A 14,262-nucleotide genomic window follows, 5' to 3' on the forward strand; every position below is an offset into this window, starting at 1 on the left:
TACCCCCAATGACATAGTTGCCTATTTCCATGCAATGTGGAAGAACATGTTCAGATATGCACAGGCACACACGTATCTCCCCTCCATCCTGTCTTGCCTTGGTGTGTCCAGCAATAATTCAGAGTTGCTCTGGCTTTCATTTGCAGCTGACTGAAACCTCCCCAAGGCCATCCAACTCCTTAGGAAAGTCACATGATCTTAGTGAAATATAAATGTTTTATTTTTATTTTATACACAGCTGCACCTCCCACATATTTCACCAGAAGTTCAGTGTTAGTCAGTACTTTCAAAAGTCAGTTGTGGCCAGATTCTGTTAGACTATGTGGAACAGTCCAACTCAGCACAAGTATTCCTGGCATATGGTTAATAAAGGCAGTTTTAGAAAAAAAATACCTGGAAAATAATAGTAGAGGGGAACAGCCTTCTCCCTAGTGACAAATGTGGTATTGTACCAGAACTGGGAGAAATTGGTACTGGGCAATGAGGTGCCCCGAGTCTGAGTCGGTGCACTGGCCGGTGCCACAAGAGGTGATGGTGTGTGACAAGCGAAGAGGTCTCAGACCTCCACCTGTATCTGCTCAGAAATCCAAGGGAGGCAGGAGCTGCCCAGGTTTGTCCCCTGCATCTGTGAGCTGACATAGTCTTGCAGTCAGTGCCCAGATTGTTGGCTCCTTTCTGGGCTAAATTTCTCTGCACTGGATGGAGATTGTAGTCTCTGATTCCTCCATGCACTGGTGCTTCCTGATATGAGAGGGGACAGCTCAGGGATGCTCCATGGCAGAGACCTTGTGGAAGCACAGACAGCAGCTGGCAAGGCCAAAGCAGGAGCTGTGCTGGGCAGTGCAGAAATGGGCTGGGGCATTTGCTGCCCTGCTGTGCCCCTGGTGCTGTGCGGGGCAGGAGGGCACTCACCTGCATCTCCAGAGCCAGAGCAGCAGCGTGGCAGCCACGGCCACGGCTGCCAGCAGTGCGGCCACGAGCCCCGTGAGCAGCAGCACTTGGGAGTTGCCTGGGAAAGACAAGGAGAGGCTGCGGTGAAGTGTCCGGGCTTTGCTCCTTGGCAGGGGCAGGGCGTCTGAGGGGCCCATGGCGTGGGCAGAGGTGGCACCTACCCCAGGGGATGAGGAGGCTGCGGGTGCCCAGGCTGCGGTGGCGCACGCGGCAGGCGTAGCTGTGGCCGTCCCGGGGGGCCACGGCCAGGACGCTGCGGAGCTGGTAGGTGAGGTCAGCGTTGGGCAGGACGGTGCTGGTGTTGAGCGCCGGGCCCGGAGGCACCTCCTGGCCATCCCTCAGCCAGGCCACACTGATGGGCCGCGGGTAGAAGGCAGTGACGTGGCAAACCAGCAGCAGCTGGTGTGGGCTGGGCGTGCGGGCAAAGACCGTGGCCACGGGCACCTCTGGGGATGGGAGCAAAGGGGTGGGGGGAGCCCTGGTGGGTTATGGCTTGGCCCCAGGGCTTTGGGGTGGGTGTTTCAGGGTCAGGGTGATCTCACCTTGTCTCTCCACAGATGCCCTACCACCAGAGTGCAGCAACAACCCCAGGTGGTCAACACAGATATCATTGAATATTATTTCCACCATCTGACTGAAGTCAGTGTAATTGCGGAGAATGGCCAGGATGTACCGGGACAGGCTGGTGTTCTGGGAGAGGGTCCAGGTGGCATTGTCTGTGTCAAATCTGAGGAAGTCCTGCCCATTGTATGCCACAGAGGCGAAGAATCGAGAGGTCCTGTTGGGGTAGAGCTCACAGCCTGCCATGGCTTGAGCCACAAAGGGGTCTGGAGGGGCCGAGAGGAGGGAGAGGCTGCCTGAGGGGCTGGGATTGCCTTCCTGCAGGCATGGCCAGTGTCCCTTTTGCAGACCCAGCTGTTCCTGATCCTTCCCCACTCCCCAGCTTGTGTTCTGAGAGGGGACTCTGTGAAGAATGGATACTCACAGGACTCCTTTGTGTGCACGGCTCCTTCATTGAACAGTTGGCTGAATTGCTTGAAATGATTCTTGATAATGTTCTCAATGGTTTCCCATTCACTGTGGTGCAGGGCTGGTTGCACCCAGGGCTGGTAGAAGTGGATGGACATGTTTTGCTTATCAAGAGAACCAAGTGTGATGTCTTCCAGCAGGCCCAGGCCCTCCGTGTCCACAGAGGAGGAGTTTTGGAAGGTGGTGATCTGGATCACCCGGAGAGTGAAAGTCCCTTCATGGCAAGGGAACAGATGGGAGTGATAAGAAAGGAATGGGGAAGTTTGAAGAGCTGAGGGACAGGTTTTTGAGTTTACAGAGATCTGCAGGGCCACCCTTACACCCCCTTTATCCTTATCAGCCCCTGGTCCCACTGTCTGCACCCATCTCAGGTGGCTGCATCCCTGCCAAGCAGGGGGTGTGGAGCCAGGAGACAAGGGGGTGAGGAAGCAAGTGTCCAGCACAGGTAGGCAGCAGGACGGCCCTTTCCCATGGAGACCCAGGGGAGCTTGGGAGCAGGTGTGGATGAACCAAGGTTCCCGCTTACCCTCCATGGTTGCCCATATCCCAGAGATGAGGAAGAAGTAGAGAAGGAGGAGGCAGCAGTGAGCGGGCTGCATGGTGCCAGCAGTGAGGCCCAGAGGGTGCAGTGGTGGGTTCAGCAGCAGGAAGAAGAGGCTGTGAGAGATGAAGCTGGAGATGACACAGGCTGGTTCTGCCTTGGCAGCTTTGATGGTGCTCATGGTTCTGGCAGCCAATGGCGCTGGCACTGAGGTTTAGGGGAGGGCTCTGTAATTCCCACTTTGGGTGGGCTGGATTGTGCTGAGCATGGCTGTGAGTGATGGGGGAATTTGCTTGTGGGCAAAGTCACCCCAAGTGCACACAGGAGTGATCCCTGATGGCCAAGGCAGCACCTTGACAATGAGGGTGATGTGGGTGAATTGACCCCACCTGACCATGGTCTGCATCCACTGCCCTGATGGGAATGTCCTGTACTGCCAATTGTGCCTGGCATGTCCCACCCTGCACAGCACAGACATTGCCACCCGCTCTGCACTGCCGGGTGTGTTCACACTGACATGACACGTTCCCCCATGGCAGCTGAACCCTGTTCCCACCACATGGCTTCATGCCTGGGTGCTCTGTGCCCCCACGTTGTGTGCTGATCCCAGGCCTCTTTGGCACCTCTCAGCCTTACCACAGCCAGGCCACACTGATGGGCTGAGGGTACAGAAGCTGTTGATGTGATCGAGCTGCAGGAGCAGAGCTGGGCCAGGCTGGGGTCGAGTACCCTGTGACAGTGAGTCAGACATGGGGATAGAAGGACAGCAAAGCCCATCCCTTCTGTGGAACTGTCCCAGAGAGAAGTAGGGAATGCTGTGGTGGCCTGGTAGACCCAGAAATGAACCAACTTCCCCAGCAGCATCATGCAGGGGATGTACAGCCATTTCATCAGAAAGTCCACATGCCTTCCATTGGAGCCACCAGTGCTGGGCCCAGAGGAGAGTGTTTGGCCAGGTGGGATGGCAAAGCAGAGCCCTGGGGCAGCTCAAGGAGGGAAGGGGCAGGGGCACTTGTGTCCATTCAGTCCTGTGAGGTGGCCATTTGTCCCCATGGGCTGCCCTAAGGTGACTGTTCGTTGCTTCTTGTTGATGAGCAGAGGCCATTGCAGCCCTTGGTGCTGTGCAGGTGCCTGTGACAGTGCTGGTGCCTGGGAAGCTGGTAGGACAGGAACAGGCACCTGGTTTGTGCAGGTGGTCACTGTGTTCGGCTCTCTCTTGGATTTTCTCCAGATGTTTCCCAGTATTGCAGGGGATGAGAAGCTCTTCTTTAGCCCTTCCTCTTCTGTACTGGATGCACTTCTTGAAATTGTGTGTTCTGTTTACTCATTTATGGTTGGCGGTTTTTCAGCCACTTTCTTGTTCACAAATTTATCCTCCTTATTCTCAATTCCTCTGGTCAGAAAATGACTCAAGAGGGCAAGGGGCTGTTGGTCCACCCATATCATTGGTCCTCAGAGATCCCCCCAGCTGACCCCTGGTCCCACATATCCCTCAGGTGACATCTGCTCCCAATGTCCTACCAGGTGATTCCTGGTGCTCACTTCCCCTCTGCACCAGGTGACTGTAGGACTTTGCAGTTCTACCTCGTGTGACCATTGGTGCTCCCAGACCCCAGAGATAGCAGGTGGTCCTTGCAGTGCCCCCTGAGGTGAAGGCTGTCACCCCCCAGGGCAGAGCTGTGCCTGGGGAAGCTGGGGTGGGGTGGGCAAGGCTACAGTGCCCCTGGGTGTGAACTGAGGTGGGTGGGTGGGTGGGCAGCAGCACTCGGTGGGCTGGGCTGATGCACCTAAAGAGGCCCCTGGCCATGCCTGAGTGAGGGATGTTATTATAGGGTGTCATGGGGACTGTGAGCAGAGACTTGCAGACACCTCCCTGGGATTGGTGACTGTGTTACTGTAGGGTGTCTTGGGAGGTCATTCACACAAACCCCTTTCCTCAGGTTTGCTCAGCGGCTGCAGCTGCTCTCCAGCTGTGGTGGGTGAGCTCCATCCTGCCCCATCCTGTGAGTGCTGCAGGGTGTTCCAGTCTGTTTGGGAAAGGAACTGCCCCAGTTGCCCTGTGGCTCCCAGAGGGAGCCCTGCCCACAGCTGAGGGTTTCATCTGTGTGTCCCAACTCAGCAAGGGCAGGCAGAGGGTTGGTGTCAGCCCTGATGCAGCAAGGTCCTTGAGCCCTGCAGTGCCAGCAGGTGACTGGCTGCCAGGGAAATGCAGCCCTGCCAGCAGCAGCACAAATTCCAGGGTGTGTCCAGGGGAGAGCAAACCCCGTGCGAGCTCTGGTGGACGTGGCCACAGGCCAGTTGGGTTTTCTGGCTCGGCCTTGGCATCCACACTTCCCTTGGGAAAGTTATCAGGAATTGTCCAGTGAAACCAAAGCTTTGGAAGCTGCATGTTCAGTTTAACAGGGAGCATGACCTGAATGCCTTGATGTGTCTGTCTGAACCCTGCTATTTTCAACAGGACATAGGCTTCCTTTTGTCTTTTATTAGGAGCATTGGGGGCACTTTATCCCCATGGGCACAGTTACCTATTTCCATGCAATATGGAATAGTATGTTCAGATATGCTCAGGCACACATGTAGTATTTTCCCCATTTCCTTGGTGTTTTCTACAATAAGTCTGTGGTGCTCTGGCTTCCTTTTGCAACTGATCAAACACTCCCCAAGGAAATCTAACTTCTGAGGAAAGGCACATGATCTTAGTGAAATATGAATGTTTTATTTTCATTTTATACACAGCTGCAGCTCCCACATATTACACCAGAAGTTCAGTGTTAGTCAGCTCTTTCTAAAGCCATTTTTGGCCAGGATCTGTTAGAGGGTGTGGAGCAGTTTATATGTTTATCTCAGCATAAATGTTTCCAGAATATGGCTAATAAAGATTTGTTAGAAAAGTTACTGGAAAACGACATTAGAAGTGTACAGCTTTCTGTCTAGAGATAAAATGTAATTGTACCAGAACATATTGCCACTGGGCACTGATGTGTCCCAGTGTCTCAGTGGGTGCACTGGCCAGGGCCACAAGAGGTGATGGGGTGGAACAAGTGAGGAGGTCTCAGACTTACACCTGTATCTGCTCAGCAAATCCAAGGGAGGCAGGAGTTGCCCAGGTTTCTCCCCTGCATCTCTGAGCTGACTTAGTCTTGCAGTCAGTGCCCAGAACTTGGCTGAAGCAGAAAAAGGCAGTTCTTGACTCTGTTGGTGGGTGGTAGTGGGAGGGAATGGGGAATGTTGGCTCCTTTCTGGACTAAGATTCTTTGCTCAGGATGGAGTTCCTGGACTCTGATTCCTCCATGCGCTGGTGCTGTCTGAAATGAGAGGGGACAGCTCAGGGATGCTCCATGGCAGAGACCTTGTGGAAGCACAGACAGCAGCTGAAGGGCCAAAGCAGGAGCTGTGCTGGGCAGTGCAGAAATAGGCTGGGGCATTTGCTGCCCTGCTGTGCCCCTGGTGCTGTGCGGGGCAGGAGGGAACTCACCCGCGTCTCCAGAGCCAGAGCAGCAGCATGGCAGCCATGGCCACGGCTGCCAGCAGTGCGGCCACGAGCCCCGTGAGCAGCAGCACTTGGGAGTTGCCTGGGAAAGACAAGGAGAGGCTGCGGTGAAGTGTCCGGGCTTTGCTCCATGGCAGGGGCAGGGCGTCTGAGGGGCCCATGGCGTGGGCAGAGGTGGCACCTACCCCAGGGGATGAGGAGGCTGCGGGTGCCCAGGCTGCGGTGGCGCACGCGGCAGGCGTAGCTGTGGCCGTCCCGGGGGGCCACGGCCAGGACGCTGCGGAGCTGGTAGGTGAGGTCAGCGTTGGGCAGGACGGTGCTGGTGTTGAGCGCCGGGCCCGGAGGCACCTCCTGGCCATCCCTCAGCCAGGCCACACTGATGGGCCGCGGGTAGAAGGCAGTGACGTGGCAAACCAGCAGCAACTGGTGTGGGCTGGGCGTGCGGGCAAAGACCGTGGCCACGGGCACCTCTGGGGATGGGAGCAAAGGGTGGGGGAAGCCCTGGTGGGCTGTGGCTTATCCCCAGGGTTTTGGGGTGGGTGTTTCAGGGTCAGGGTGGTCTCACCTTGTCTCTCCAGGGCTGCCCTCCCTCCAGAGCGCAGTAACTCCTCCATGTCATCGACACAGGTATCATTGAAGAGTATTTCCACCAGCTCACTGAAGGCAGTGTAGTTCTGGAGAACAGCCTGGACATACCGGGACAGGTTGGTGTCCTGGCAGAGTGTCCAGGTGGCATTGTCTGTGTTAAAGCTGAGGAAGTCCTGCCCATTGTAGGCCACAGAGATGAAGGAATGGGAGGTCCTATTGGGGTAGAGCTTGCAGCCTGCGACACACTGAGCCACAAAGGGGTCTGGAGGGACAGAGAGGAGGGAGAGGCTGCCTGAGGGGCTGGGATTGCCTTTCTGCAGGCATGAACAGTGACCCCTTTGCAACACCAGCAGTTCCTGATCCTTCCCCATTCCCCAGCTGCTGTTCAGAGAGCGGACACAGTGAAAACTGGATACTCACAGGGCACATACCTCTGCATGGCCCCTTCATTGATCAGGTGGCTGAACTGATGCAAATAGATCTTGATCATGTTCTCAATAGTTTCCCAGTCACCATGGGGCAGGGCTGGGCGAACCCAGGGCTGGTAGAAGTGGATGGACAAAGTGTGCTTATCAAGAGAACCAAGTTCGATATCTTCCAGAAGGCCCAACCCCTCTGTGTCCACAAAGGAGGAGTTTTGGAAGGTGGTGGTCTGGAGCAGCCGGATGGTGATGGTCCCTACATGAGACAGGAGTTTGCAGGGAGGAGATGAGAGTGGGATGAGAGGAATGGGGAAGGTTGAAGTGCTGAGGGATGGGTCCTTGATGTTGCAGAGGTCTGTGGGCTCCCATATTCCTCCGGCATCCTTGGCAGCCCCTGGTCCCACTGTCTGCACCCATCTCAGGTGGCTGCATCCCTGCCAAGCAGGGGGTGTGGAGCCAGGAGACAAGAAGGGGTGAGGAAGCAAGTGTCCAGTGCAGGTGGGGAGCAGGAAGGCTCTTGGCCATGAAGTCCCAGGGGAGCTTGGGAGCAGATGTGGATGAACCAAGATTCCCACTTACCCTCCATGGTTGCCCATATCTCAGAGATGAGGAAGAGGTAGAGAAGGAGAATGTTGGAGCAAGCAGGCTGCATGGTGCCAGCAGTGAGGCCCAGAGGGCACGGTGGTGGGTGCAGTAGCAGGAGGAAGAGGCTGTGAGAGATGAGGCTGCAGATGTCTCTGCCTGGCTCTGCCTGGGCCACTCTGCTGGTGTTAATGGCCCTGGCAGCCAATGGGGCTGGCACTGAGGTTTAGGGGAGGGCTCTGTAATTCTCACTTTGGGTGGGCTGGGTTGTGCTGAGCGCGGCTGTGAGTTTTGAAGGAATTTGCTTGTGAGCAAAGTGATGCAAACTGCACGCAGGAGTGATCCCTGATGGCCAAGTCAGCACCTTGACAATGAGGGTGATGTGGGTGAATTGACCCCACCTGACCATGGTCTGCATCCACTGCCCTGATGGGAATGTCCTGTACTGCCAATTGTGCCTGGCATGTCCCACCCTGCACAGCACAGACATTGCCACCCGCTCTGCACTGCCGGGTGTGTTCACACTGACATGACACGTTCCCCCATGGCAGCTGAACCCTGTTCCCACCACATGGCTTCCTGCCTGGGTGCTCTGTGCCCCCACGTTGTGTGCTGATCCCATGCCCCTTTGGCACCTCTCAGCCATGCCACAGCCAGGCCACACTGATGGGCTGAGGGTACAGAAGCTGTTGATGTGATCGAGCTGCAGGAGCAGAGCTGGGCCAGGCCTGCAGGCAAAGACCATGGCCCTGGCCAGCTCTGGGGGATGAGAGTGATGGAGAAGAGCTACTGGGGATATCCCCTGGCCCTGGGCACTACTGGCCTGATGCTGGGGAAGGGAGTCCCCAGGCTGAGGTGATGAGCAGTTCCAGTGTGAGGCAGAGCTGTGGGGTCAGGGATGGGAGCAGGCAGAGGTGGAGGAAGCAGCTCCTCCAGGAGCTCCTTTTGGGGTGCAGCAGTGACTGGGCTGGAGCAGCTGCAGTATGTTGGTGGCCAAGGGAAGTGATGGGCTGCAGGGCCTGGAAGGGACCCTTTCTCATTGAGAGTCATCAGAGTCCTGGAGCAGTGGCACTTGGCCAGGCAGGATCCTCAAGCTGGGATGGGCATGGCACTATGGTACCCCTACCCTAATGCCCATTCCAGGGAGATGCAGTGGATAAAAAAATCAGCTTCCCCCTTTCTATGGAGCTTTATCCACGTCATGGGACCTGAGAGCTGTTTCTCTGTTTCCCTTCACCCGAGTGTTTGCGAGTCCCAACTCTGCCCTAAACACCCCCAGGAGAGGGCCTGGGGCTGCTCTGCAGCCTGGCACTGCCCTTTCCTTCTCACCAGCTTTGGTAGGGATCCCTGTCTCCCTGCCCAAGAGTGGCCTGTGCATGGGAACAGGAAGGGAGGGAGCCATCCCCCTGCTCTGTCCCCGCTGGCAGCAGTGTCCAGTGCTGGGGGATAATGGGGTGACCAGAGCCACTCTCAGCCCCACAGTCTCTGACACACTAACTGCTTCTCCCTTACCTGCATTTTCTCTTCCCCTTTTTCTGGTTGGTGTCTGGAGTGAGGGCAGAGTTGAAACCACAGCTGAGGGGAAGTCTGGGGTGGGTTGCCCTGACAACAACCAAACACAACCAGGCCCAAGGTGTGTGACCACCTTTGGATGAGACTCTTCCAAGCACAACTGGGACCAGGTGTCACTGCTCCAGGTCTCCATGTTTGTTGTCTCCAGCTGTAGGGACAAGGGGAAGGTACATATGGGGCTGCTGCAGCCTGAGGTCGAGTACCCTGTGACAGTGAGTCAGACATGGGGACCCAAGGACACCAAACCCCTTTCCTTCAGTGGAATTGTCCCAGAGAGAAGTAGGAATGCTGTGGTGGCCTGATAGGCCCATGAATGAACCAACTTCCCCAGCAGCATCACACAGGGGATGTGCAGCCATTTCATCAGAAAGTCCACATGCCTTCCATTGGAGCCACCAGTGCTGAGCCCAGAGGAGAGTGTTTGGCCAGGTGTGATGGCAAAGCAGAGCCCTGGGGCAGCCCAGGGAGGGAAGGTGCAGGGGCACTTGTGTCCATGCAGTCCTGTGAGGTGGCCATTTATCCCCATGGTCTGCCCTAAGATGACTCTTCGTCATTTCTTGCTGATCAGCAGAGAGGCCATTGCAGCCCTTGGTGCTGTGCAGGTGCCTGTGACAGTGCTGGTGCCTGGGTCGCTGGTAGGACAGGAGCAGGCACCTGGTTTGTGCAGGTGGTCACACTGTGTTCAGCTCTCTGAATTTTCTCCAGATGTTTCCCACTATTGCAGGGGATGAGAGGCTGAACTGCAACCCTTCCTCTTCTCTATTGAATGCACTGCTCTTAGTTTTGGGCTTTTTCTGTTTTTTTGTTTGTTGGGGGCAGTGTTTTTTCAATTTTCTTTTTTTTCACAGCTTCCTCTTTCATATTGTCATTTCCTCTGGTCAGTAAATGACCCAAGAGGATTAGAGGCCGTTGGTCCACACAGACCACTGGTCCTCACAGTCTGTTGAGGTAACCATGGTCCTCAGAGCCACCCTCAGGTTACCCGTGGTCCCCTCAGTTCCCTCGGGTGACATCTGTTCACACTGTCCTACCAGGTCATTCCTGGTGCTCACTTCCCCTCTGCACCAGGTGACTGTAGGACTTTGCAGTTCCACCTCGTGTGACCATTGGTGCTCCCAGACCCCAGAGGTAGCAGGTGGTCCTTGCAGTGCCCCCTGAAGTGAAGGCTGTAACCCCCCAAGGCAGAGCTGTGCCTGGGGGAGCTGGGGTGGGGTGGGCAAGGCTGCAGTGCCCCTGGGTGTGCACTGAGGTGGGTGGGTGGGTGGGCAGCAGCACTTGGTGGGCTGGGCTGATGCACCTAAAGAGCCCCCTTGAAATGCCTGGATGAGGGATGTTATTATAGGGTGTCATGGGGGCCGTGAGCAGAGACTTGCAGACACCTCCCTGGGGTTGGTGACTGTGTTACTGTAGTGTGTCTTGGGAGGTCATTCACACAAACCCCTTTCCTCAGGTTTGCTCAGCGGCTGCAGCTGCTCTCCAGCTGTGGTGGGTGAGCTCCATCCTGCCCCATCCTGTGAGTGCTGCAGGGTGTTCCAGTCTGTTTGGGAAAGGAATTGCCCCAGTTGCCCTGTGGCTCCCAGAGGGAGCCCTGCCCACAGCTGAGGGTTTCATCTGTGTGTCCCAACTCAGCAAGGGCAGGCAGAGGGTTGGTGTCAGCCCTGATGCAGCAAGGTCCTTGAGCCCTGCAGTGCCAGCAGGTGACTCTGGCTGCCAGGGAAATGCAGCCCTGCCAGCAGCAGCACAAATTCCAGGGTGTGTCCAGGGGAGAGCAAACCCCGTGCGAGCTCTGGTGGACGTGGCCACAGGCCAGTTGGGTTTTCTGGCTCGGCCTTGGCATCCACACTTGCGTTGGGAAAGTTATCAGGAGTTGTCCAGTGAAACCAAAGCTTTGGAAGCTGCATGTTCAGTTTAACAGGGAGCATGACCTGAATGCCTTGATGTGTCTGTCTGAACCCTGCTATTTTCAACAGGACATAGGCTTCCTTTTGTCTTTTATTAGGAGCATTGGGGGCACTTTATCCCCATGGGCACAGTTACCTATTTCCATGCAATATGGAATAGTATGTTCAGATATGCTCAGGCACACATGTAGTATTTTCCCCATTTCCTTGGTGTTTTCTACAATAAGTCTGTGGTGCTCTGGCTTCCTTTTGCAACTGATCAAACACTCCCCAAGGAAATCTAACTTCTGAGGAAAGGCACATGATCTTAGTGAAATATGAATGTTTTATTTTCATTTTATACACAGCTGCAGCTCCCACATATTACACCAGAAGTTCAGTGTTAGTCAGCTCTTTCTAAAGCCATTTTTGGCCAGGATCTGTTAGAGGGTGTGGAGCAGTTTATATGTTTATCTCAGCATAAATGTTTCCAGAATATGGCTAATAAAGATTTGTTAGAAAAGTTACTGGAAAACGACATTAGAAGTGTACAGCTTTCTGTCTAGAGATAAAATGTAATTGTACCAGAACATATTGCCACTGGGCACTGATGTGTCCCAGTGTCTCAGTGGGTGCACTGGCCAGGGCCACAAGAGGTGATGGGGTGGAACAAGTGAGGAGGTCTCAGACTTACACCTGTATCTGCTCAGCAAATCCAAGGGAGGCAGGAGTTGCCCAGGTTTCTCCCCTGCATCTCTGAGCTGACTTAGTCTTGCAGTCAGTGCCCAGAACTTGGCTGAAGCAGAAAAAGGCAGTTCTTGACTCTGTTGGTGGGTGGTAGTGGGAGGGAATGGGGAATGTTGGCTCCTTTCTGGACTAAGATTCTTTGCTCAGGATGGAGTTCCTGGACTCTGATTCCTCCATGCGCTGGTGCTGTCTGAAATGAGAGGGGACAGCTCAGGGATGCTCCATGGCAGAGACCTTGTGGAAGCACAGACAGCAGCTGAAGGGCCAAAGCAGGAGCTGTGCTGGGCAGTGCAGAAATAGGCTGGGGCATTTGCTGCCCTGCTGTGCCCCTGGTGCTGTGCGGGGCAGGAGGGAACTCACCCGCGTCTCCAGAGCCAGAGCAGCAGCATGGCAGCCATGGCCACGGCTGCCAGCAGTGCGGCCACGAGCCCCGTGAGCAGCAGCACTTGGGAGTTGCCTGGGAAAGACAAGGAGAGGCTGCGGTGAAGTGTCCGGGCTTTGCTCCATGGCAGGGGCAGGGCGTCTGAGGGGCCCATGGCGTGGGCAGAGGTGGCACCTACCCCAGGGGATGAGGAGGCTGCGGGTGCCCAGGCTGCGGTGGCGCACGCGGCAGGCGTAGCTGTGGCCGTCCCGGGGGGCCACGGCCAGGACGCTGCGGAGCTGGTAGGTGAGGTCAGCGTTGGGCAGGACGGTGCTGGTGTTGAGCGCCGGGCCCGGAGGCACCTCCTGGCCATCCCTCAGCCAGGCCACACTGATGGGCCGCGGGTAGAAGGCAGTGACGTGGCAAACCAGCAGCAACTGGTGTGGGCTGGGCGTGCGGGCAAAGACCGTGGCCACGGGCACCTCTGGGGATGGGAGCAAAGGGTGGGGGAAGCCCTGGTGGGCTGTGGCTTATCCCCAGGGTTTTGGGGTGGGTGTTTCAGGGTCAGGGTGGTCTCACCTTGTCTCTCCAGGGCTGCCCTCCCTCCAGAGCGCAGTACTATCTCGAGGTCGTCAGCACAGATATAGTTGAAGACAAGTTCTGCTATGTCACAGAAATGGTAGTTCTGGAAAACAGTCTGGACATACCGAGACAGGCTTGTGTCCTGAGAGAGACTCCAGGTGGCATTATGTGTTTCAAAGCTGAGGAAGTCCTGACCATTATAGCCAACAGAGGCAAAGAATCGAGAGGTCCTGTTGGGGTAGAGCTCACAGCGTGCCACGAACTGAGCCACAAAGGGGTCTGGAGGGACAGAGAGGAGGGAGAGGCTGCCTGAGGGGCTGGGATTGCCTTCCTGAAGGCATGAACAGCATTTCCTTTACAGTAGCAGCAGTGGCCGATCCTTCCCCACTCCCCACCTTCTGTTCAGAGAGGGGACACAGTGAAGAGAAAATACTCACAGGGTACATTTGTCTGCAAGGCCCCTTCACTGAACATATAGATGAATAGATCCAAATGATCCTTTAATACAGTCTCACAGGTTTCCCAATCACCAAGGGGCAGGTCCAGGCGAATCCAGGGCTGGTAGAGGTGGATGGACATGTTGTGCTTATCAAGAGACCCAAGTTCGATGTCTTCCAGCAGGCCCAGCCCCTCTGTGTCCACAAAGGAGGAGTTTTTGAAGGTATTGGCCGGATAAGCCAGAGAGTGAAGGTCCCTACATGAGAGAGGGAGTTGCAGGGAGAAGATGGGAGCAGGAGGAGATGAATGGGGAAGGGTGAGGGACACTGAGGATTGGTTCCTTGATATTACAGGGCTCTATGTGCCTACCCTACATCTCCTACATTCTTGTAAGCCCGAGGTCCCACCCCCTGCACCCACTCAGGTGGCTGCATTCCTGCCAAGAAGGGGGTGTGCAGCCAGGAAATAAGGAGGGGTGAGGAAGCAAATGTCCAGCACAGGTGGGGAACAGGAAAGCTCTTGGCCATGGAGTCCCAGGGGAGCTTGGGAGCAGGTGTACATGAGCCAAGACTCCTACCTGCCCTCCAGGGTTGCCCATGTCCCAGAGAAGAGGAAAAGGTAGAGAAGGAGGAGGAGGCAGGAGCGAGGGGACTGCATGGTGCCAGCAGTGAGGCCCAGAGGGTACAGTGGTGGGTGCAGCAGCAGGAGGAAGAGGCTGTGAGAGATGAGGATGCAGATGTTTCTGGCTGGCTGTGCCTGGGCAGCTCTGCTGGTGTTAATGGCCCTGACAGACAATGGGGCTGGCACTGAGGTTTAAGGGAGGGCTCTGAGGTTCCCACTTGGGGTTGGCTGGGGCACCCTGGCCATGGCTGTGAGTGTTGGGGGAATTTGCTTGTGAGCAAAGTCAACCCAAGTGCACACAGGAGTGATCCCTCATGGTCAAGGCAGGACCTTGACAATTAGGGGGATGTGGGTGGGGTTGAGCTGCACTTGGCCAGGCAGGATCTTCAAGTTGGGTTGGGCATGGGACTATGGTACCCCCAGCCTTATCCCTATTCCAGGGAGTTGCAGTGGAGGAA

The 14,262-nt window shown here is 55.9% G+C and overlaps 2 protein-coding genes across 2 annotated transcripts; both read right to left on the reverse strand.

Moving 5' to 3' along the window:
- Positions 1 to 680: 680 nt before the first annotated feature.
- LOC139669216 (uncharacterized) lies at positions 681 to 7,607 on the reverse strand. Its single transcript, XM_071549655.1, has 11 exons — positions 7,601 to 7,607; positions 7,020 to 7,277; positions 6,577 to 6,861; positions 6,197 to 6,481; positions 5,997 to 6,093; positions 2,507 to 2,706; positions 1,937 to 2,194; positions 1,494 to 1,778; positions 1,113 to 1,397; positions 913 to 1,009; positions 681 to 741 (listed from the first exon to the last, which is right to left on the reverse strand). Exons 1-11 carry the CDS (start codon positions 7,605 to 7,607, stop codon positions 681 to 683), a joined length of 2,118 nt encoding a protein of 705 aa, XP_071405756.1.
- Positions 7,608 to 11,931: 4,324 nt separating this feature from the next.
- LOC139669268 (T-cell surface glycoprotein CD1b-3-like) lies at positions 11,932 to 13,840 on the reverse strand. The gene is given in 7 exon segments (XM_071549713.1): positions 11,932 to 11,992; positions 12,163 to 12,259; positions 12,363 to 12,647; positions 12,743 to 13,024; positions 13,183 to 13,413; positions 13,416 to 13,439; positions 13,765 to 13,840. Coding segments are annotated over 7 exon segments (1,056 nt in total).
- Positions 13,841 to 14,262: the final 422 nt, after the last annotated feature.

This window comes from Pithys albifrons, chromosome 3 (assembly GCF_047495875.1).
Source record: "Pithys albifrons albifrons isolate INPA30051 chromosome 3, PitAlb_v1, whole genome shotgun sequence".
NCBI lineage: Eukaryota > Metazoa > Chordata > Aves > Passeriformes > Thamnophilidae > Pithys > Pithys albifrons.

Bases quoted from the DNA above. Each gene is read 5' to 3' on its own strand.
- LOC139669216 (XM_071549655.1), bottom strand. The intron at 6,862-7,019 runs GTGAGTATCCAG...CTGTCCCTCCAG, and splicing joins CATGCAGAGGTATGTGCCCT to ACCCCTTTGTGGCTCAGTGT. The intron at 1,398-1,493 runs GTGAGATCACCC...TCCCATCCCCAG, and splicing joins GGCATCTGTGGAGAGACAAG to AGGTGCCCGTGGCCACGGTC.